Raw genomic sequence first — 24,186 nt, 5'->3', positions numbered from 1 at the left:
CAACCACACATCTGCATTTTCTCTATCATGCATAGAACATGCCAATTTTGCGAAAATAGAGCAATTTCAGCAAAACCCCCAGATTTTTTCAAGTGTTGATGTCCAAATTGCATGGAATTTAACTTGCATATACATTAAATGACCAAATGGTGCACAAATTTTGCCCAAACTGCAAAAGCCCCAAATTGAACGGGGTCCAATGTGCATAAATGTCGAGAAATTGGGTAAATTTCAGCGCAATTTGTGCATGTACATTAAAAGCCCCAAATGTCGGGGACAAAATGTCACAAATTCTTGCAATTTCTGAGACAAATTTGCTTGTCTTGCATCACAATCCCTAAATCCGAGAAAAGTCCCAAATTTCTGAGCCAAGATTGCACAAATCTGACCTTTTGTGCTTGCGCATGCGAACCTTGGTTAGAGGGAGAGGAATTTCAAAAGATTTTGAAGAAAAGGAAAAAAAATGGATGACGGGTCCATTGACCCGTCAGTCGTACGCCGTGAGCCCCGCTGCCAGCTTTGTCCGTCGTGTGCCTGCCGTCGCACGCCTAATCGTCAGTCGCCATGCTGGTCAACACACCATCCATTGTTTCCCGTTACACGTTGCCCGTTGCCCGCTTGTGTTGTCAGCACTGTAGTCGTCTCTTGGTCGTGTGCGCCTTCTGGCGCCTGGTTGCGGCTGCCCGTTGCTGCCATCACGTCTACTACAAGTTGCCTGCCCCCTGTGAGTTGTCACCCGTCATTCAGCAGTCTTGTCGACTACCTGTGACTTGTCTTTCACACCTGCCTGATTGCATTAATGATGTTTTGACCTGCTCACTACCTGGAAATGTTGCCTGCTTCTGCCTAACTGCTACTTGTTTCCTATTTGCCGACGATCACACACTCAGTAGCTGTATGCGAGCTGCCTTTGACCTCAGGGAGCGTGCACTCTGTGCTTTGATACCAGTTTGTAGCGACGGGTTAGGCATGAAGATCGAGATAGCAGGTGTTTGTTGCACGCGGAGAGACAGAGAGAATCAGAGAGAGCAGAGTAGAGAGTGTGCACAATTTTAGGTACAATGACGAGTGTGTACCTTTAGGTTTTTAGATAGATATATGTGTGTAAGTACAAGTGCTAAGGGTGTGTTCACACCCGAGGACATTTAAAGGCACGAGGCCTTTATTCCCAACAAATACACTAGAGGACATGACAAATATTGGGGCTGCTTTATGGTGGAAGGACTACGGGGAAGAAGCTCCAAAGTCGCAGAGTTTGGCTATTCGTATTCTTAGCCAAACAATTAGCTTTTCTTGTTTAGAGCAACTATGGAGCTCATTCAATCATATTCACTCAAAGAAGAGAAATCGTCTTGGTACAATGAAGACAAATGACCTAGCTTATATGAGCTCCAATCTTCTCTTGCTAGCTCGTACATCAATTGCAAAGGTTGATTCTTTTATATGTTGGGAAAAAGATGACGACGATGATGGTGATGATGATGGTGATGGCCAGGATGTTGTTCAACAAGATGAGCATTTAGGCACGGTGGAGCCATCTTCCATGAATGAGAGCACTCAACGGCTAGCCTCTTGGACTTTAGAGTATTGACTTGGAACTTGGAGCTCTTGTAACTTGGATCTTTAGACTTTAAAGTTTAGTGCATATTTTGTGTCTTTGCAATGCACACTTGTTGGACTTATGCAACATTGTTGATTATAAAATGCGACAATCCATTGCTGATTATACTGTTAGGAATCTTTATTATTGTTGAAACTTGATTATTATGTCTCCAATTTCACAAATTATGGTTGATATCAAAAAAGGATATTAATAGATCAATTTAAAATTATGTGTACATGCCATGTGGCTGGTCAATGATTTTGTGATCAAATTACTAAAGTCATTTATGTGTTTCAATTCTTCATATCTCTAGATTCTAAGTGTTGACTCTCTCTCTCTCTCTCTCTCTCTCTCTCTCTCTCTCTCTCTCTCTCTCTCTCTCTCTCTCTCTCTCGTAAAAGGTAATTGTATTAATTATGAAAAAAATGTACAAGTTGACATGATTACAAGATACACGATGGCTCTAAGCCATCGAGTTACAAAAGTCATGGCAAAGACGCAGAGGAAATTGCCATATGCCAGGGAAGTAAGTCCTCCCGAGGAAGTAAATCAGAGTTCCGAATGAGATCTAACTGCCAATGCAGGAGACCTCTAAGCTTCGCAATATGTCCCGGAACATTAGAGGCCGAATAAAAAAAAAAGGCATTCCGAGTGGTCCAATTGTGCCATCAGCCCCAGTATCTAAGAAAGTGAAACAAGATCTTCATATGCGACTGTGCCGGTGTGGGGTATTTGGTCCGTACAAAAACCCAATCAAAAGGGCTTAGGGAGAAACCAACCACTGCTTGCCAAACCGCTGACAAGAGTGACCAGATTTTCTTCGCGAGAGGGCAAGAAATAAATCGATGAGGGGCCGATTCCACACTGATGGTGCAAAAGAAACAGTTGCCGTTAGAGATGCGACGCTTGGAAAGGGTGGAAGCAAGAGGAAGACCACCAATCATGACCCTCCAAAGAAAGACCTTGCATTTGAAAGGTGTCTTGTTCAACCAGCCCTCCATCACAGTTGCCTTCCACCATGATTGAGATTTACGTAATCCCCATACAGTATTAGCTTTAGTAACCAGCCATTGATGATCTTTAATCAGAAGATGATACACCTGGTTAGTTGAGGCTTTTTCCAAATTCAAGCGACCTGCAAGGTCCCAATCTTGCCAAGGATGATCCAAAGCAAGGGCAAGAAACGGTTGTCTGCTTTGGAGCACTAGCAAAAACTGTTCCCATAAATCACGGTATCCACGAGGGATTATGAAAAGCCTCCTGGCTATACGAAATGATATCAACACATTGCGACTGGCAAGGGTGGCATCCGCAATTGAAGTCAAGCCCAAACGTGCCATGCGGTTAAATTTTGGTTTGAGCTCATGTTTGCCTTCCTAGGAAAGTAATCGCGAGGCTGCCAACAATTCCAGTTGAAAAGAGTTTGTATGTAAGCGGTCCTCCGCTGGATGCCACCAAGCCTTCTGGAGGACTAATTTCCAGGAGCATACCAAATGAGCAAGCATGGATGAGGAAGGACTAGAAAACCGAGAGTCTGCATTAAGAACATGCCACCAAGAGCTCCGAATTTGGGTATTACCATGCACAAGCCCATGATCCTCAAGAAAATAACGGGCTATAACGACCCACGGGTGATGATCCAAGCACATGGCACGAAAAAGAGACCAACGAAGTGTTAGAGATCAGATCATAGCCTGATCAGGGGCAGCAGGCTGGTGCAGTCGGACTGGCAGTCGGACTGCCACGTGGCAGTCCGACCTGCAGCAGCCAGTCGGCTGCATTTAATGCAGCCGCCTGGCTATTTTTTGCGCCCTCTTTCCCCCGGTTTTTCAGCTATTTATACCTGGCACTTTCAGCAGTCTGGTACACTTCTCTGCTCGCAGATTACAGACCGGTGACACGCGCAGATTCCGTCTCTGTTCGCAGATTTCAGACAGCAGACAGTGCAGACTGCAGCGGACTTCGAGGTGAACAGCAGGTTGCATCGTCGAGGTGGAGACACGCAGTCCAGCGCACTGCGCCCGTGTATATATCTGCATATCTTTGTATTCAGCATTCTTTATACAGCAGATCTTCATCGTCCACTGTCTCTTTCTCTCTCTTCTCTCTCTGCGTTCTCTCTCTCTCAGTCCTACGCTTCCGCACCGCTGCACTCTAACATGGTATCAGAGCAGTGTTTGAGGGCTGACTGAGCACAGAATCAACCTGAAGAGGAGTTTCCATCGCGACACAAATTTGCGTTTTTTGCGTTTAAGGGCAGACAGGAGGGCTGCGCCTTGGAACAAGGCTGAAACGAGTGTGGGCGCACAGGAAAGGAGTACAGGTGGTGGATTTGCTGCTGTTTACTGCTGTTTGACGCGGAGGAAGTTTGAGTTTTCAGCCTACAAGTGCAGGTTTTTGCTTTTTCATCGCCTCCGGCGGGTGAAGAAGGTTCAGGACGCGGAAGAAAGAACCTTAGCAGGCTGAGTTTTCCTAGTCAGAGGGGGCTGCTTTTGCGTTTGTGAAGGCATTGCAGGTGAAGATGTCTACAGAGATTGACTTGGAGTTCTAGGCGATTATGGACCGGAAGGTGCCTGTCTTACCGGCTCTTCCTGCAGGTCAGAAGCTCGACGGCGACAACTACCGCATTTGGCGCGTCATGATGTTGGCCATTCTTGAGTCCTATGATTTGGCGGAGTTGGTACAGGAGAAGATTGACCGGCCCTCGGTAAGAGATGAGTCCAAACTCTCTTCCGATGCTCGTGCGGATTTGGCCAAGGCCCAGTCTCATTGGGACAAACTGAATGCCAGGATTCGATCCTTTCTCTTTCTATCATGCACTACAGCCGTGATCGCTCATATCGAGCACTTGACGGTGGCTCGGGAGATATGGCTGGAGCTTGATCAGATGTACAATCGGATGACCCTAATGAAGCGGGTTTCTTTGGAGGTACAGATGCGGACCTTGTCCGTAAATAAGTCTTCTTCGCTGCGGGAGTACATTAACAAGCTAAGGCAGCTTCAGATACAGCTTCAGAATGCGAGGAAGCCGATTTCCTCCGAAGACATGGCGATCACACTTTTGTCCCAGTTGCCGCCACGATTCGGTACATTTTACTCTGCCCTTATAGCTTCGGGACGAGAGTCTACTCTTCGGTGGGAAGAGTTGGTTCCTATGGTCTTGGACCAAGAGGGACAGTTAAAGGGACAGAATGCTTCCAAGTCGGAGGCGTTGACAGGTCAAGCCTCTCAGAAGAAGGGGAAGGACCAAAAGAAGAAGAAGGGGGATAACAAGTCCAAGAAGGACAAGGACAAAGATTCCACATGCCATATTTGTGGACAGACTGGCCATTGGAAGAAGGATTGCCCTGACAAAGACACGAAGGACACCAAGAAGAAGGATACCAAGGATTCTGGAGCGGTGGCTGCACCCTCATCAGCTACATTTCTTCATCTAGCTGTCACTGAGGACGCTTCACCGAATGCTTCTGATGTTGCGATGACGGCTCCCCAGGCTCGAGAGTGGATTGTTGATAGTGGTGCCTCACGGCACATGACTCCTTCATCAGATGGTGTTGCCCAGTTGCGACCCTCGCGTGGGCAGATTCTCATTGGAGATAGCTCTTCAGTTTCTATTGCAAGTCGGGGTAAGATGCAGCTTATTCCCGATGGGCGAGGTGGTACCCATACCTGAGAGGTTTTGCATGTACCAGGATTAGGGTACCATCTCCTTTCAGTTCATAAGATTTGCTCCCTTGGCCTTTTGGTGGAGTTTGACAGTACTACGGTGCGAGTCCTTGATCGTGGATCGAGGAAGGTGTTCTCATCCGGATATGAGGAGAATGGCATTTATAAACTGAAGTCTTCCACCGCCCTCTCTACACTTCTTCTTACCTCTGAGTCACAGTCAGAGTTATGGCATGCTCGGTTTGGTCACCTGAACTATGACTATCTTCGGAGGGCGTCACGTGGACAGCTTGTTCGAGGGTTGCCGGATATAGTGGTGAGCCAGCAGCCATGTGGCTCCTGCATTCGGGGGAAGCAGCATAGGGATGCCATTCCCCACACAGTTTCGCGGCGGTCTACTTCACCGATGGAGCTAGTATCTACGGATCTATGTGGCCCTATGAGGAATGAGTCCTTGCGTGGGAGCTCGTACTTCATGCTGATCGTGGATGACTACAGCAGGATGACATGGGCCTATTTTTTGGCATTAAAGTCAGAAGCTTTCTCGCACTTCAAGGATTGGCTTCTCTTTGAGGAGAACTGATCGGGCCGGAAGTTGCAGACCTTGCGATCCGACAAGGGAGGTGAATTTGTTTCTAATGAGTTTGCTCGGTTTTGTGCAGATAGAGGAATTCACCAGGAGTTTGCCAATACCAATACTCCTCAAGAAAATGGTATTCTTAAACGGAAGAACCGCAGTGTGATCGAGATGGCACGCACCATGATGGAGCACCGACAGACCCCTCAGGTTCTGTGGGCCGAGGCTGTGGCTACTGCAGTTCACATCCTTAATCAATCCCCTACTTCGGCCGTGGAAGGGATGACTCCATTTGAGGCTTATTTTGGAACGAAGCCAGATGTTTCTTACTTTCGGGTCTTTGGGTGTGATGCCTATGTTCACATTCCCAAGGCTCACCGTGATAAATTTGAAGCAGCTTCCCGAAAACAGGTATTTGTTGGCTACAGCTCCCAGTCCCAAGGTTACCGACTGTATGATCCCGTCAAGCGAGATGTGTACACTAGCCGTGATGTGCGGTTTGTGGAGGTTCCGGCTACTTCAACGGGTGAGGAGCATCCCGTTCTTGGAGATCCAGGGGAGAGTTGAGCTCCTTCTACAGTTCCACTGGAGCCCGTGCCTTTTGATTATGATTTTGTTTCTGACACAGAGTCTACTGTTCCACCGGACACCTCTGAGGAGTTACCGCCGGTGGATATTCCAGAGTCTTCTGCTGATGGAGAACGACGAGGGGAGGTTCGGCCTCCTCCTCGCTGGGCCCGTGACACACTCCGTGATTCAGGGATCGCGAGCGTTCCTGAGGAGTGGGGACCGCAGGATGATCCGCGGCGGTCACGGAGGCACCAGGCACACTCTACGGAGCTTGTTTGCTCCAACTATTGTTTGATGACCCATGTTATGCAAGATCGAGAGCCCACCTCCGTGAAGGAGGCTTTACAGTCCGCACCATGGAAGAAAGCTATGGAAGCTGAGTTGGAGGCTATTGAGAGGAATGGCACTTGGTCACTCGTACCCCGCCCCCCGAAGAAGAAGGTGATTGGAGTCAAGTGGGTCTTCAAGACTAAATACCTTAGCGATGGTTCTTTGGATAAGCACAAGGCTCGCCTTGTTGCTAAAGGTTTTGCACAGCGCCCAGGTATTGACTGTCATGATACTTTTTCCCCCACAGCTCGTATGGCGACCATTAGAGCTGTTCTTGCTTTGGCTGGCCATAGAAGATGGCCTGTTTATCAGTTGGATGTGAAGTCGGCCTTCCTCAATGGTGATTTGAAGGACGAGATCTATGTTGAGCACCCTCCTGGCTTTGGTTCTTCAGATGGGAAAGTCTACAGGTTGAAGAAGGCCTTGTATGGCCTCAAGCAAGCTCCGCGTGCATGAAACGAGAAGATTGATTCGTTCCTCCAGTCTCAGTTGGGATATCGGCGGTCCAAGGCCGATCCGCAGCTGTATGTTCACACTTCCGAGGATGGTTGTGTGCTGTTTGTCTTATATGTTGATGATTTGATTGTCACAGGTGATGATGCACAGCAGGTCCAAGAGACGAAGTCAGCTTTACATCAGACGTTCGAGATGATGGACTTGGGTCTACCCCATTTCTTTTTGGGCCATGAGATTTATCAGTCTCAGAGGGGGATCTTTATCTCTCAACAGAGATATGTACAGGAGCTCTTGGTGTCTTTTGAGATGGAGGATTGTCGGGCCCTATCTACTCCTATGGATCCGAACTGGAAGGCCACTTCCCATTCAGCTTCTCCTTTGGCGGATGCGTCCCGCTATCGACAGTTAATTGGGTCTTTGATTTGGCTTCTCAACACCAGGGTTGATCTATGTTTTGCTGTTGGGCTCTTGGCAGGGTTCATGAGTGAACCTAAGACGGTGCATTGGCAGGCTGCTCAGAGGATACTTCGGTATCTGAGGGGGACGTCTAATTTAGGGATTCATTACCCCGCAGGGACAGATGGGTCAGATCTTGTACTTGCAGGTTGGAGCGACTCGGATTGGACCGGTGACGTGGACCACATGCGGTCTACTACAGGTTACTGTTTTACTTTGGGTGCAGGTGTTATTTCATGGAGTAGCAAGACGCAGCCCACGGTAGCCCTTTCGTCTACTGAGGCGGAGTATCGGGCCGCGTCTTCCACCACATGTGAGGTTGTGTGGCTTCGGCGATTATTGGAGGAGCTTGGGTGCCCCCAGACTCGTCCTACATTGCTGCGATGTGACAATGAGAGTTGCATTGCCTTGGCAAGGAACCCTGTTTTTCATGCCCGGACGAAGCACATAGAGATCCAGTACCACTTCATCCGAGAAAAGCTTCTGGATGAGACCATCACTGTGGAGTATTGCAAGACGGAGGACAATCTTGCGGATTTGTTTACGAAGGCGCTTCCTCAGGCTCTACTTCGGAGACATTCCAGATCCCTCAGGCTTCTGCCCTGCCTAGGCTCTGAGAGGGGGTGTTAGAGATCAGATCATAGCCTGATCAGGGGCAGCAGGCTGGTGCAGTCGGACTGGCAGTCGGACTGCACAGTGGCAGTCCGACCTGCAGCAGCCAGTCGGCGCCTGGCTATTTTTGGCGCCCTCTTTCCCCCGGTTTTTCAGCTATTTATACCTGGCACTTTCAGCAGTCTGGTACACTTCTCTGCTCGCAGATTACAGACCGGTGACACGCGCAGATTCCGTCTCTGTTCGCAGATTTCAGACAGCAGACAGTGCAGACTGCAGCGGACTTTGAGGTGAACAGCAGGTTGCATCGTCGAGGTGGAGACACGCAGTCCAGCGCACTGCGCCCGTGTATATATCTGCATATCTTTGTATTCAGCATTCTTTATACAGCAGATCTTCATCGTCCACTGTCTCTTTCTCTCTCTTCTCTCTCTGCGTTCTCTCTCTCTCAGTCCTACGCTTCCGCACCGTTGCACTCTGACACGAAGAGCCAACATATGAGTTTCGACATCCAAAATAGCCCCACCACCCATGTGTTGGGGGTACATGCATGTGACCAAGAAATCCATGAAATGCCTGCATGCAAGGAGTCCTTCCATAACATGAAACGAATGTATTGAGTAAGGGCATTCAAAGTAGTATCAGTCCAAGGCAGCAATGGCAAGAAATATATGAGCATTGGCAACATAATTGTCTGAGCTACTTTGAGGCAAACATGGAAGGGCCAAGCCTGCGACTTCCAATAAAGAAACTTAGCTGCCAGTTTCTGTAAAATCCACTCTAGTAGTTGCTTTGGCCGAACATCAACACCCAAAGGGTACCCAAGATGCCTGACAATGGAACCACGGGGAGCAACCAGTCCCTGCCAGCCCAATGACTGTAAATCTGACTCCGTGCAACTGAGAATGGCTGATTTGAAAGCATTGATATGAAGACCAGATGCGTGTCCAAAGAGCGTCAAAATATCCAATGCTTTGCGAAGATTATCCTTGTCCGCCCGCAGAATCATAAAACTGTCATCAGCCAAAGATTGACTAATGAAGTGCTGTCCAGAAGGAAGCGACAATCCAGCCAATTGAGTCGAAGCTACAATAGAAGATAACATCGAAAGAACCAGATGAGTCGCAAGGGCAAAGAAGAGAGGACTAAAAGGGCAACCCTGTCTCACAGAGCATGCAAGGACAAATGGCTCGGTAACATCGCCATTTAGCATAACTCGCGAAGAAGCCGCAGCACTAATGGTGTAGATCAATCAGGACATCCGAGTGTCAAAACCCATAGTAGACATAAGTTCTGCAATGAAAGACCAGTCTAAATAATCAGACGCCTTTTCCAGGTCCAATTGAATCATTACCACTTCCTATTTAGAGTGCCTTGCAAAGTCAATAGCCATTTGCACATTTAAGATATTATGCAAAATGTTTCGGCCCTTAATGAAACCATATTGAAGAGGATGCACAATGGCCGGAAGATACTTGTGGAGCCGATTCGCCATCACTTTGGAAAAGATTTTATACATCGAACCCATCAAAGAAATTGGTCTCCAATGTTTCAACATTGACGGCAAAGGAACTTTGGGAAGCAGTTTGATAAGACCTTTCCATAAGGAAGGCATGAACCCCGTTTCCCAAACCTGCTGAAACATAGTCGTCAATGGTTTCACCAGTTGAGTAGCAAAAACCTCAAAGAATTCATTGGTGAGACCATCCCAACCAGGACTTATCCTTGGGCAGGTGTAACAAAACATCCATAACCTCTGCCTCACAAATATCTGTCTCCAAAGTAATTTGCATGTCATGTGGAACCTAATTGCGGACCAAATCATCGAAAATTGAACGTGCATGAGTAACTTGGTTAGAAGATGAAGGAGAAGAACCAAGAAGGTCGAGAAAATAATTCCTGCACATGTTCGCAATAGTCTGAGGATCAATGACCATTTGACCTTCTGGATCCTGGAGTCTAGTCATATTTTCTCGAGCAAGAGATGCATGTAGAGCTCGAAAGAACTTACGAGTCTGACAAGCACTATCTTGCAAAGTCTCAGTCAAATTTTACAATTTAGCCTGCTGATAAGATTTCAACTGAAACTCTTTAATAAGATCAGCCAAACGCATCGCCAGTGGCAGCAGAAATACATTATTTGGAGTGTCCACCAACAGAGAACGAACCAAAGCCAGTAAGTCCTCTGCTGCTTGTTGACGCCGCCAACAAAGAGAGGCATGATGGATCCCATACTGCCGAGCAACCCGCTGCACATTAAAGAGCAATCGTTCAAACAAAGCATTGCCCTCAGAGGAGAAGTCCAATAGGAATCTCTTAATCAGTTGCTGCATATAGCCCTGAAAGATTGAATGCTTCAAACAAGACGAGTTCAAACGCAAAGGGAGTCTATCCAGAAACTGCTTAAAAGGTGCAATGGGTTGTGCAAGCATCTTAAGCTGTAGAGGGAAATGATCCGACAAGGCATATTGCTGCAACACTTTCATTTTGAGCATCTCAGGAAGAAAATCATCATTCTACATTATGTATATGCGGTCCAACCGCGACCATATAGTTGCATACTGCGCAAAATGGAAAGTAAACCCTGTAGAAGAAGGGTGTAGCCAAGACCAGAGATCTTGCTTAAGTACGGCAAGAGCAAACGCATTTCACAGATGACTTTCCGGAGCATCCATCACCGAATGCTCTGATGTGGACTGTGAAGAATCAACACACATATTAAAATCCCCCAGCAAAAAACCCCGTCTGCCAAGTGACAAGGAGGACTGCAAAGTATTCCAAAGATCCCGACGGGATAAAGGATCATTCGGAGCATAAAGGCCAAGTAACCATAAGATCTCTCCTTCAAATAAAACTTCAATTACCACAAAACGGCCATGTACATCATTTTTAAGAAGAACAGGCTGATATTTCTCGTGTACAATCATAAACACACCAGAATAATGCATGGCATGTGTCCCCGCATAAAACAAGTGAAAGCCATGGCAATCCACAACTTTCCTGCTTCACCGTGACTCTTGTGCTCAACAGCACACAAGACATCCCACTGATTCTCATACAATACAGTCCACATGGCATGTTGCTTATGGCGAGAACAAATGCCTCGCACATTCCACGTGGCTATCTTCATGTGTATTCAAAAAGAAAATCAGGTACGAGGCACAGCTTGCCTCGATTTAACCTTTTCTGCTTGACATTTCGATTTAACCTTTTCTGCTAGAATGTCAAGGACTCCCTCATCCAAAAAATCAGCTAACACGGCAAAAGAGTTCTGACCGCTAGATTTGGAGGTAGATGGTATATCTGTCTTGGGGATGGGATGGGGTTAACGACGATCCCATGGGGTAACCACATTACCTCTAGTATCAAAAGCGAACTTAGCAGGTGGACCCTTTGGACCGTCTGTATATACTTTCCTAGTAGGCTGATTACGGTGAGTAGGAGAAACCATATCATGAGCAGTGTGCTCTGAAGACAACATTTCTTTCCTGTGCATATAAGTGCGCATGGAAGCTTGTGAAGCAGTAGGCACAGTATACGCCATGCCAGCATCAAACCTTTTACCTTTTTTTGCACGTACATCTACCCAGTCATTGCCATGGGAATCCAAACCCGAAACATGTTGTTTATCTTTATCCAAAACTTTAGGTGGCTGGGTTGCATCCTGCGATGGAGCATCAAGCACCATATCTTCCATGGGCAGCACAACATGCTCAGCATCTGAAGTCGGTTGCTTCTCTGGGCATTCAGCCATAAAATGCCCCAATTTTCCACACGAAAAGCAATGCCCGACAAAGTTACCCCATTTTAAGTGAAAGTGCAAAGGATGCATGCCAGAGCAATTAAGACGTAACCAAGCAGGCCTTTTCCTAGCAGTGTCCCATAACATACACAAACGGTTACGATTCACGGCCCTGAGGCTCGGGGGGACCAGAACAGTGCCCACCACGGCTATGGCATCCTTTAACAGTGGCCAATAGACAGCCGGACAATTTTCCACTTCAACCCACACCGGGCATTCACTTTGAAGCAGGCGCTGAAAATCTGCCATTGGGTCCCATGGCACAACATGGACCAAACGGCAATCAAAGAACAATGGCAGTTTATACAGGAGATCAACACGATGCTGCTCAGATTTCAACAGCACCTCGTAAAAGCCTCGGGGCCCAACAAAAATCTCTTCAACACACTCCCCTTGTAGCAGACTGTGCAGCCACTGGCGAATACGGGAAAGCACTGGGAGCTTACCAGTGAAGAAGAGTATAACAACACGTTCATAAAACACTGAAAATGAGCGCAAGACATTTTTCGGGTCCACAGTGGCTTCCAAAACATCTTCAGTTGTAGAGTTAGAAAACACTTCTTCATAATTATGTTGAACATAATCGCCAAGCAGAGTATTGGCAAACTCCAGTAAATGCTCCCAGTCAACATCCCGAGAATCCACAGAATCCGAGGCAACCTGAGCATAAGAGCGTTCCTGATGATCCATGGTCTCTTTCGAAGTATGCTTGGTGCGTTTGCCCGCAGGCTGGAAGTCAAGACCAGGGGCATCTCCTCTGTGCAAGGAACCATATCCTTTGGTTCCTCTGTATCAGAATCCGGACCAAGAGCTGCCACCGTTTGGTCTATAAAAGCCATATCCAGACCAGCCATGGTGTATCACCACTTGTGCCGGTTAGATGCCGAGGCAAGAGCTCACGGGAGGCAGAAACGGCGCAAGCCTCGCTCTCTCTCTCTCTCTTGCGCGCACGCGCGCGGAATAGAGAAGGAAGGTCACACACAGGGAGGCAGCACGGGTCGAGAGGATAGGCAAGGGCAGGGCAGAACGGGCTGTGCATGAGTCTGAGGGGAGACCTCAGGCAGGACGCAGAGCAGGTGAGCACGGTCGCACAGCAGGGGGAGTCAAGATCCCGACCTGGGCAGACGACGGATGGCCAAGGCACAAGACGGGAAGGCAGGAAACGAAACGGTAACGAGGTGGAACGTGTAGACACGGACGTCTGCAGCGAGTCTCAACCATCCACAGGTAGGCGCCCGCGTGCAGATTGACGTCCGCTGGTAGGGAGTGACAACGCAGGCGGCTCAGGGACAGGGCTTCCGCAGGTAGGTGACGGACAGGGCACGATCGTCCGCCATCTCTCTCTCTCTCTCTCTCTCTCTCTCTCTCTCTATATATATATATATATATATATATATATATATATATATATATATGTATGTATATATATATATATATGTATGTATACATATATACGTATATATGTATACATATATATACTATATATACATATGTATATATATGTACATACATACATACATACATACATACATACATACATACATACATACATACATATATATATATATATATATATATATATATATATATATATATATGCCATTCCCGTTCCCTAACTTTGGGCATTCCTTCCGTTCCGGGGGTTCCCGTACTCTATTCTTGGTAACTAATTAGTGGAAATGATAGACTTGGGCTTGTTGCACTATTGTTTGGGTATTGAAGTTTGACAAGAGCTAGTAAAGATCTTTATTTCTTAGAAGAAGTATTACAGGAGATCTTCAAGACATTTGGCATGGTAAATTGCAAGGAGATAGCTATAAGTTGGAGATCAATGCAAAGAGGATACATTAGCACTACAAGACATCAGGAGGAGGTATTGCAGGTTGGTTGGCAATCTCATCTACTTGTTCAATACTAGGCTAGATATTAGTTTTGCTATTGGTATTTTAAGTAGGTTCTATAACAAACCCTGTTAGAGTTGTTGAAAAGTTGAAATGCGGGTCCTTAGATACTCAACAAGAACTCTTGACTATGGTATCACATATAGTTCTGATACTTTTTTGGTTGAGAATCATGACTCAAATTGGGAAAGTGAGAGTTTCTTGAAAATTTGTTTGTTGCTATTGTTTTTCTTTGGGTGTACGATTCTTCTTTTGGACTGGTAAGAAGCAACAAACAGTGGCATTGTCTTTTATCGGAGTAGAATACAAGGCAACTTGTTCTATTGCATGTGAAATAACATGGTTAAGGAGGATTCTATGGCATATGAGAGTCAAGGTTGTCTCCGTACGTAGTATGGATTGATCCATATGGTACGGTACTATACATATTCGTACAATTTAGTACGAAAAAATAGGTACTTCTTGTCCACTCTTCTTCAAGTCTACAACTTTCTTTTTTTCTCTCCTTCCCTTTTTTTCCCTTCTTTTTTATTTCTCTCTCCCCTAAGTCTCTTTTTTTTTTCGTAAAAGGTAATTATATTAATTATGAAAAAAGGTACAAGTTTGCATGATTACAAGATACACGATGGCTCGACCCCATCATGTGTACACACTGACTCTCTACAAGAACCAAACAACCAAAGAGTTACAAAGTCATGGCAAAGACACAAAGGAAATTGCCATATGCCAGGGACGTAAGTCCTCCCGAGGGAGCATGTCAGAGTGCCGAAGAAGATCTATCTGCCAATACAAGAGACTTTTAAGCCGCGCAATATGCCGTTGAATATTAAAGGCGGAATCAAAAAGAAAAGCATTCCTAATGGTCCAGTTATGCCAACAGCCCCAATATCGAAGAAAGTGAAACAAGATCTTCATATGAGGCTGTGTCGGTGTGGGATATTTGGGCCGCGCAAAAACCCAATCAAACGGGCGTAGCGAGAAACCAACCACCGCTCGCCAGACGGCCGACAAGAATGACCAGATTTTCTGAGAGATGGGGCAAGAAATAAAACGATGACGGGCAGATTCCACAGTGGTGGTGCAAAAGAAACAGTTGCCATTGGAGATTCGACGCTTGGAAAGGGCTGAAGCAAGCGGAAGACCACCAATCATCACCCTCCAAAGAAAGACCTTATATTTGAAGGGTGTCTTGTTCAACCAGCCCTCCATCACAGTGACCCTCCACCATGACCTGGATTTATGCAATCCCCATAGAGTATTAGCTTTAGTAACCAGCCATTGATGATCTTTAATCAGAAGATGATACATCTGGTTAGCTGAAGCCTTTTCTAAATTCAGCCGGCCTGCAAAGTCCCAGTCCTGCCAGGGACGATTCGTAGCAAGGGCAAGAAAGGGTTGTCTGCTCTGGAGCACCATCCAAAGCTGTTCCCATAAATACCTGTATCCACGAGGGATCCTGAAAAGCCTCTTGGCTATACGAAATGATATCAACACATTGCGACTGGCAAGGGTGGCATCCGCTACCGAAGTTAAGCCCAAACGTGCCATGCGGTTGAATTTTGGTCGAAGCTCATGTTTACCTTCCCACGAAATTAACCGCGAGACTGCCAACAGTTCCAATTGAAAAGAATTAGTAGCTAAGCGATCCTCCGCTGGATGCCACTGCACCTTCCGGAGGACCTGTCTCCAGGAACACACCAAATGGGCAAGCAGAGATGAAGAAGAACTGGAGAAGCGAGAATCGGCATTAAGAACATGCCACCAAGAACCCCGGATTTGAGTATTACCATGCAGAAGCCCGTGATCCTCAATAAAATAACGGGCTTTAACGACCCATGGATGATGATCCAAGCACATGGCGCGAAAAAGAGACCAACGGAGTGCCAGCATATGAGTTTGGGCATCTAAAATAGCCCCTCCACCCATGCGTTTGGGGGTGCACGCATGCGACCATCTCCCCTAAGTCTCTCTCTCTCTCTCTCTCTCTCTCTCTCTCTCTCTCACACACACACACACACACACAACATTCTCTCTCTCAAGCCCACACTTCTCTTATTTGTATGATCATTCGTGTATGGTGTATTATGTATCCACTCCCATCTATGTAGTTGTAAGTTGTAGATAGCAATAGCATATGTTGCGCATACAACATGGGATTTTGACAAATATTCATGTTATATACTCTGATAGCATTGCTATTTAGACTTGAAACACCTATTCTATTATCTTTAGTCCAAAATAATCAAGTTTTTTTTTGTACTAATATCGTACCGTACCTTATAAAATCTTAAGGTACTATTTAGTACTATATTTTATCGTACCGTATCGTATTGCACCTTTTGTACCTGACAACTATGATGGGAGTGTAGGATGAAGAGCTAATTGTGCTAAGATGTAACAACCAAAGTGGCATTGCCATTGTCAAAACTTCTATGCATACACCAAATATATAGACATTGAATATCACTACATGCATGATTGGATCGAGGATGGGATAGTAGAGTAGAGAATGGAGTAGATATTGTCACGAAAGCTCTTATGAAGGATCTACTTGGAGTTTATCTTCAAAGACTTGGTGTTGGGCTTTCATAAGAACTAAATAATTTTGAAGGCGGCATTTTCATGAGGGGTGATTGAAGATACAAAAAACCAATTATTGTCAAAAGGAAACTTCAAACGTAATAAACAAATAATGTAGATTGGCAACGACGTTACATAACAAACACCTTCACTATCACATGCTTCGGAAACACTTCAATATTTGTATTTCATGTTTGCCGTAGGACAATGTTGTACAAAAATGTGGCAGCCAATTTTTCTTGCAGTCTGTACACTCATATGTATACTCAAGCAAACGAGAACATGTTTGCTAATGCAATGAAAGAATGGCTGACTGTTTAAATGGAACATCAAAACATGATTACAATTTCATAAATATAATGCATAACGGTTCATGATGACATTAATTTATGTAGACATGCAAAGTAGAGGAAGTGGATGGTGTAGAAGGCGTGAACCTTCGAACATTGGTTGGATTGTGACTTCTATGTCTGATAAAGTCTATGTGATTAGATGGTAAAAAGATGACCTTTGTGGATCTAGCCTTTGGGTAAGAGAGAGTAGTTAAGCTGATAGCAACTAGAGGCACATTGCATGGAGTTGCGGGGTGTTGGAATTATCATGGGTCCCTAATTTGGGTCTTAGGGGTTGTATAGGCAATTGTTGGTTGGGGGGTCCTATGGGGGCCAATGGCCTCCTTCGTTAGGGTCGAGGGAAGTGTCCTTGATCCGACAGTAAAGGGAATATTTCTTGGCGTACTACAAAGGTTAATACTTATGTTGGTTATGCCAACTTGACCACCTTTGTGGGCTCTGAAAGGGAGGACCCCTCAGAACCATGATCATCTATTTTTCACCCAATATATGTTCTTTCAACTAGCCTTAATCTCTTCACCTAATATCCATCTAGATTGCTGTCTAAGCTTTGCAGTGGAAACAAACAGGTGGACAAAGCCATCTTTATATGAGTTTGTTTGCGATTAAAGAAAACTTAGTTATTCTCAATATGTTGTGTACTCTCTATTCCTTGCTCAGATTCTGCATGCTGTGCCATGGAATTTTTACACCACTAGATTGAATAAGTACCACTGACATCCCTAAGTCAGAATTAGTGCAGTCATGTTGGTCATTCCACCATCTTAAACTAACATTCGCCAAGCTCCAACTCACAAGTGGTTGACCACCAAAATGCAAGTGGTCATTATCAACTCATGCTCACAACAACATCAAAGCACTCCAACACAGGAAAAACTTCTAGATCAACTGAGCCTTGAGGATAGAATCAACAAATAACTCCTCCAACCCAGAAACTGATATCATGCTAGAGGAGCAAGGCATAGTGGAATAATAAAGAGTCAATGCACAAATTGCAAACACAAAAGACATAGTACACGGAAACATCAATGGCTGAGTGCTAGAATTGAGTATAGAATATATAAAATAGAGTATAGAATATAGAATGTAGAATATAGCATACAATGGCGAGTGCTAGCACACATCAGGTTTCTCTTTGCATGCCAAGAAATTGCAAGTACAAGTGTGCAGGTGGCCATACGCCCTCCTTTTAGATAAAAAGGTGCGATGGCTGATGAGGAGTAGGTAGGTCAACAATCAAGTGAAAACAACTATGCTAGCCAGGAAGTCGGCCTTGGGTGCCATGAACCTTTGAAAAGACCACTTCCAAAATTAATCTCTGTGTCGCTTGCTGCTTTGCATGGGCTGTTCAGGTTGGTAGACGTGACATTGTGCAAGACCCTCTGCAAATGCAAACTCAACTTTGCTATCATTCCCTGAACTTGAAGAATGGTCTCATCACACATGCATCTTATGCATGTATGAGTTGCCCCATGTCTACGGTGTGAGCTCTTTTTGTAACTATATTGTAAATGTTTGAGAAAGAATCAAATCAAAGGCTTTAATTCTTCTCGAGTGGGACATGGGTCTTCACCAAACATGAAAAATATTTTACTCGCTTCTAGTGTGTCCATTCACACCTGCTTTTTGTAGATATCTACAAGGCACTTTCAGAGTTGTTGCAGTTTTAAAATATTATTTTGGTGGCAAGAGCTGTTCTGTAAACTTTCACACTGTATATGATTGCCAGGATAACCAGTATGAATGTTATTGTTGATTGGTTTTTTGACACTCTTTGAAGTGTCCCTTCAACAAAATGAAAAGTTTCTTAGTTTCCAAATGCTGTGTATTGAAATATCCTGACAATCGTGATTGTGATGAAGTGGTAAGGAGCTCGTTAATTCTTGGTAGAAGAAATTTGTTGTTTTAAGTCTCATGTTGTTTGACATGGATATGCAATCCAGAATTGCATGCTCATGGCTTGCATATATGGAGCCTTAAGGCAATTATTACAAATTCTTTATTGAGCTTCAGCCATAGCCTTCTCATTTTTCAGCTCATCTTTGATGGTTACATGTGCACTTGGGCCCTGGTAGACATTGAGCTATGATTCCAAGAAAACAAGGCTCTTGCATGTGTAGGAAAATGACACGTGGCTAGCAGTATTCTATGTTAATGCACACCTTATCCTGCATTGTTCTTTTTAAGTGGTTATGATCTGTGTGTATCAATGAATGGGTCGACTATTTGAAAAATCTTGCCTTTAATATAACCGGTGAAACTTGGCTGTTTTCAGGAAAATCATAAACCAGTGCTGAACTTTATACTGATTGATGGTACATGGACTAATTCCAAAGCAATGGTGAATCGACTGCAGGTCAGTTAAATTTTCTCAATACATTATTCTATTAATGATAGTATTGGCTGATAAGTTGGCATAGCTTGGTGTTAATACACAACACTTTAGCGTGAATATGAATGTGAAGAACATTCTAAGGAGGTAATTGACATATACGGCTATTTATGCTTCAGGATTTTGCAAAAAAGACATGGTCCGAGCAGTACATGAGATCTGTTTCACTGTCCCCTGAAAAGGCTTCTGCGATGCATAATCTGAGGTGAGGACACCTAAAATAACATGTCAATACAAAAATATGTTGTACATCTCATGCCTGTTTGCTGTCCACATCTTACGCTTGTGTAACCTCCAGTTCTCTGTTTGTTCAGGCCCCAACCATCATTGGACCGGACCTGCACAGCTGCGGCTGCTGCTCAACTATTGAGGGAGTTAAGCCTTCGGAAAGAGTTGGTAGTCTGTGATCTGCACAAGGCTGGTGATGCTATTGACAACGCCTTGCAGCACCTACTTAGATCATTAGTTACAAGGCGTAAGAGAGCAGGCAGGTTGAGTCCTTCGGTTGAAGCTCGGATCAAGGGAGATGATATCTGCAATGGTTAAGAGCTTGCGAGCATCTATGCCTAGATTTGTATTGATTAGTACATTTCTATCTTTGAATCAGATCATCTCAATCTTGAAGAGGGTTTATCCGAATACACTTACCTTTTAGTGATAACAATCTCACAGCATCATTAGTGGTGTTACCATAGCATAAGGTCTATGCTCGTTAGGGACCCTTAGCAGGGGGCTGTTGTAGAAAGGCAAGCATGGTTTACACAGCAAACTGCCCTTTACATAGGCGTTCCATTGGGGCGAAACCTTTTTGGTAGCCAATATTCCCCCTTTCCACAGCAAACTCCCCTTACGTGGGCGTTAAATTGGTGAGAAACCCTTTTTGGTTTCCAATGGTTACTTGGTCTACATCTCACACAAGCACCGTATCTCTACTGACATAATGTTAGCCATGCTAAGGACAAGGATCTTCCAAAACAGGAGAACTCAGAACTCATCCTTGTTTATAGATGATTTTGAGTTGAGGAAAGTTGGAGTCTCGTAGAATTTGTGAAGTTCACTTGCAAGCATACCATTATAGCACTGTAAGTGACAAACCCACCAAAAACACATTGCTTGCTTTGATGTGTTGTAAAATGGACTGGAGCTTTATCTCAATATTATGGGGGCTGTAAACTGGTTGACATATGGAGGAGATGGTGAGAAATACAGATTGATGATATGAGAGGGTTGCTTGTTCGTGAACAAGGCTTAATCTAGCTATAAGTTTGCATTGGTCTTAATTTTCTCATATGAACTTGTATTACACATATATAGACTGCTCCAGCAACCTTTGGTTTGCAAAATGCTCTTTAGACTTTCCATCAAGTTCCCAGCTGATGTATTGTCGAAATTACCTCAAATGGTACTGTATATGCATGTCTTCTTGAGGTTTTCCATTTTATAATGGAAAAGCTGAACGTTCTATCTGCTGTATTGATGAAGTTACCTCAAATTGTACTAAATATTGCTTTCTCCAGCTTTTTCATTTTATAACGGTGTTCAATAGCACGATGTCTGTTGTTCCTAGCCCAAGAGCAAGGCAGGTAGTTGTTTAAGTTTATGAGAAAGAGTTTCCCTTTGGCTAGTCCTAAGGGCCTTTAGCCTATGATATCCTCAACAGTTTTGCCACAAATTTGATAAGTCTTTTGTCAAACACAGGATCACAATAATAACACAAGATCCAGAGATAGAAATCAGGCAAGCCAAGAAACTGTTAGATTTATATGTTGAAGTTAACTAACAATCGAGAACAAGGTTCATACATAAAACATAAAATAACAACAGAGAACGATATACAAAATAGAGAGAGGTATGCAAGATAGATTGTGTCGGTTGTGCATTGTCGGAGAAGGTGGAGCCAATTACTTCCAACTCGTGTACTTCAAAAATACAATGAGAAATTCTCGACAGACATTCACTCCATTCACGATGAGAGAAAAACCATGCTGAGTAATTGCAGGAATGGCTTGGCTACATTAGGGATATCCTAGCAATCCTTTTTACTTGCACCAAGGATACAATGTATCTGCTGTACAATACAAAGCATCCAATGAGTCATTTGTGGTCACTTGCTTCTCTGCTTTTCAATAATATCAACAATCGCCTTAGATGTAGGCCTTTTGCCTCCTACCTCCAACCCTTTGAAAATCCTCACCCCACGCTCCTACTTTTAACATATTTGTCTCTCTAACCACATTAGAAATCAAAACTTCCCAAACAATAAGCAAATTTACACATCGGTTTTGATAATCATTTATTTGGTACAATCATAGTTACATTGTCCTTGAACAGTATTTCATTTTGATAATAATTGATTTGGTATAATTATAGTTGTACTGGGCTTGAACTTTGGAGCATCCATCAACTCATTACTTAGTTTCATTCCTGAGTTGAACTTACTTGCATCTTTCTTGCTGCATATGTTTTATGATCTTACAAAGCCACCATATCTTTTTTACCAATATACTTGAGTTTCAACTTGCCTTTTACTCTTGAAACATGAAAAACTAGTATTCTATTCTCCAACTAAAATTCTCTTTAGGCAAAAGCTTATGTTAAAACAACTAATTTGGAGCTTGGAGTGACAAATTCCATAGATACTGTGACCTCCAATCCCTACTTTTAACCTTATTGGACTCATTCTCATGTTGATCTCAAAATATTATTTTGGAAGCTTAAATAACAAATTTCAACCTATTGTCTTTTTGCAATTACAATCTTATTTAGGATTTTAATAAGGACCTTACTTGAACTTTCAACTTGAACGTTGGCTTTAGATGTCATATACTAAGACGACACGAGTGGTGCTCAAATGTGTATCCACACCATGGCAATGTGATCACTAGACACAACCATTGAGCTTCTATATGAGAGATATAATAGGCACTGATCTTAACGTAGACGAGGAACAAATCATCCCACTTGTCTACCTTAGGATTAGATTAACAGCTCCTTAAGAAATCAAGGTCGAAGCTCTTATCGAAGAAGGCTTCAGCTTCAATACTTTGCCCTATCGATCTTGGAATCAACTAGACCAGTGATCACTTGTGCCAACCAACATCAAAATTCATTCGTATGGTGGCAAGGCCTACTTCTTGTTAGGCAAGTGTAAACTCATGGTGGTAATCAAGACCAAAAGTGTCCCACCATCTTTTTATGTTCTTTCAAACAGAGAAGACATAAGGTGTGTGATTCTAGTAAGTAGTCCCTTCAAATATCAAGCGCAATGTAATGCTGACTATGTCAAGAAGTGCATTTACTTGACACCTCCTGGAGCCAAGGCAAAAGCTACAGAAGCCCCAATCCCTATCACGAGCACACACCCAAAGCAAGGAAGGGGAGCAACTTGCCAAATACTGGATAAAAGACAAAGCCCCCCTATTCAATAGCCAATACCAAATTAGCTCAACTGCCACACCCACCACTTGGCTTAAAGCGCAATCCCATTCAGCAATCGATCTATCAAATGGCAACAGCATTAGCTATGAAAACTAGCCTTCCAAGCACTATTGTGACAAAGACTTAAGAGGGTCACAACTCAAGCCTTCCACACCATGTCCAAGTCTTACATCAAAGCCCAACTCGTTGACTAGTAGAATCCCCAAGGCCCTCATGGAAGACGCTATGTTAAGGGGCATATGTAAGCAAAACTTGAATGATTTATGGCTTGATTCTATCTACAGAGTCTGTTGTAAGGGCCTGCCTTGAGCATCTTTCATATTCTACTTTGGGAAACTGCTTACAAGCACTGAAGCAAGGGCAAGTTTGATTGTGTATGGAGTTGCCCCGACCCAAACCATATGCATTTCCTAAATTTGTTAGAGAGATGCAACAAGAAATGGCCGCATTCATAAAGGAGCAAGAAGACTTGCTCATGGACATGTGTCTCTTGTACCATGAGGATATGCACAAAGGAGATGAAGACATAATGAGAAGGTTGGAGGTAGAGTTAGCGCACACAATTTCTAGCAAAACCCTACTTCTTCAAGCCCATGTAGCAAGGCCTTACTTGAACCACCCACAACATGCACATCAAGGCAAGGTTTATGTATGAGATTAAGCATTTGGACTAGGTATCACCCATAATTGTGGCGTTTAAGGAACCTACTTCAACTACCTTGAAGCTGACATGCATTGTGAAAGGCTTCCTCATCTCGTTGATTAAGCCATTCCTTTGCGATTCTCTCCTGTGTCTTCATGAGCGCTTGTACCATATTTAGGATAGAGGTCTTTTGAATCTAGGCTATTCATAGGCCTATTTGGCTTCATCTAACTTGCCTTGGAGCATTTGTTTGTCCTACAAGGCCATTAGCTATGTATATAGAATTGGGGATTTTTCCTTGGCTAGGTTTACCTCTTTAACCCTTGCAAGTCCTTTGATTGGTTCACCAAATTTCTCCTCCCTTTTTGTGTTAAGCATCACTATAACATGATCTTCTTAATAAATCAAGTAGATTTCTTGCGAAGATCTTGTGGTTTCTTTTGGTTATCATCATCAAAGTCTCAATCTTTTGAGTATCCTTTAGTTTTTGTCTCCTTAGGTGCACGGGTAACCTCCTCTTCATTCATTTAGCTTTATGGGGCTGAGGGATCTCAGGGTTTGTGTTAGTGCTATCATTCAACTTTGAACTAGTTGTGTCTGACTCTTAAGGAGAGTCCTCATCGATGTCCTGATCTCCTTATGTCGCAAGGACTTTGAGAGTTAAGATGGGGTTTGTGGGCTTGTACCTTGATCATTTATGATCTAAGACCTCTAAATGTGCCAATCATTCTAATTCATATTTAACACTTATCACCTTGGTGTCAACTAGTGATCCCTCGATTCTCGACATTTGGGGTCTATTGATTT

At 44.1% G+C, this 24,186-nt stretch overlaps 1 protein-coding gene across 4 annotated transcripts in view; it reads left to right on the top strand.

Annotated features, from left to right (window-relative positions):
• The window catches only part of LOC148020197 (uncharacterized), a 98,310-nt gene extending 77,549 nt beyond the window's left edge, over positions 1 to 20,761 (top strand). For 3 of the 4 annotated variants that reach the window (XM_087700919.1, XM_087700918.1, XM_087700920.1), the window contains 3 exons: positions 19,182 to 19,262; positions 19,418 to 19,503; positions 19,613 to 20,761. In XM_087700919.1, the coding sequence (XP_087557045.1) occupies positions 19,182 to 19,262; positions 19,418 to 19,503; positions 19,613 to 19,844 (399 nt within the window). In that variant the 3' untranslated portion in view covers positions 19,845 to 20,761. The remainder of the gene's footprint in view (positions 1 to 19,181; positions 19,263 to 19,417; positions 19,504 to 19,612) is intronic. The other variant, XM_087700917.1, reaches the window with a different exon arrangement.
• Positions 20,762 to 24,186: the final 3,425 nt, after the last annotated feature.

Source organism: Lygodium microphyllum, chromosome 19 (genome assembly GCF_053477565.2).
Source record: "Lygodium microphyllum isolate KBCC chromosome 19, Lygodium_microphyllum_v1.1.10, whole genome shotgun sequence".
Taxonomy (NCBI): domain Eukaryota; kingdom Viridiplantae; phylum Streptophyta; class Polypodiopsida; order Schizaeales; family Lygodiaceae; genus Lygodium; species Lygodium microphyllum.
Note: the sequence above shows the minus strand (reverse complement) of the source record. Positions and strands in the feature narration are given on the sequence as shown.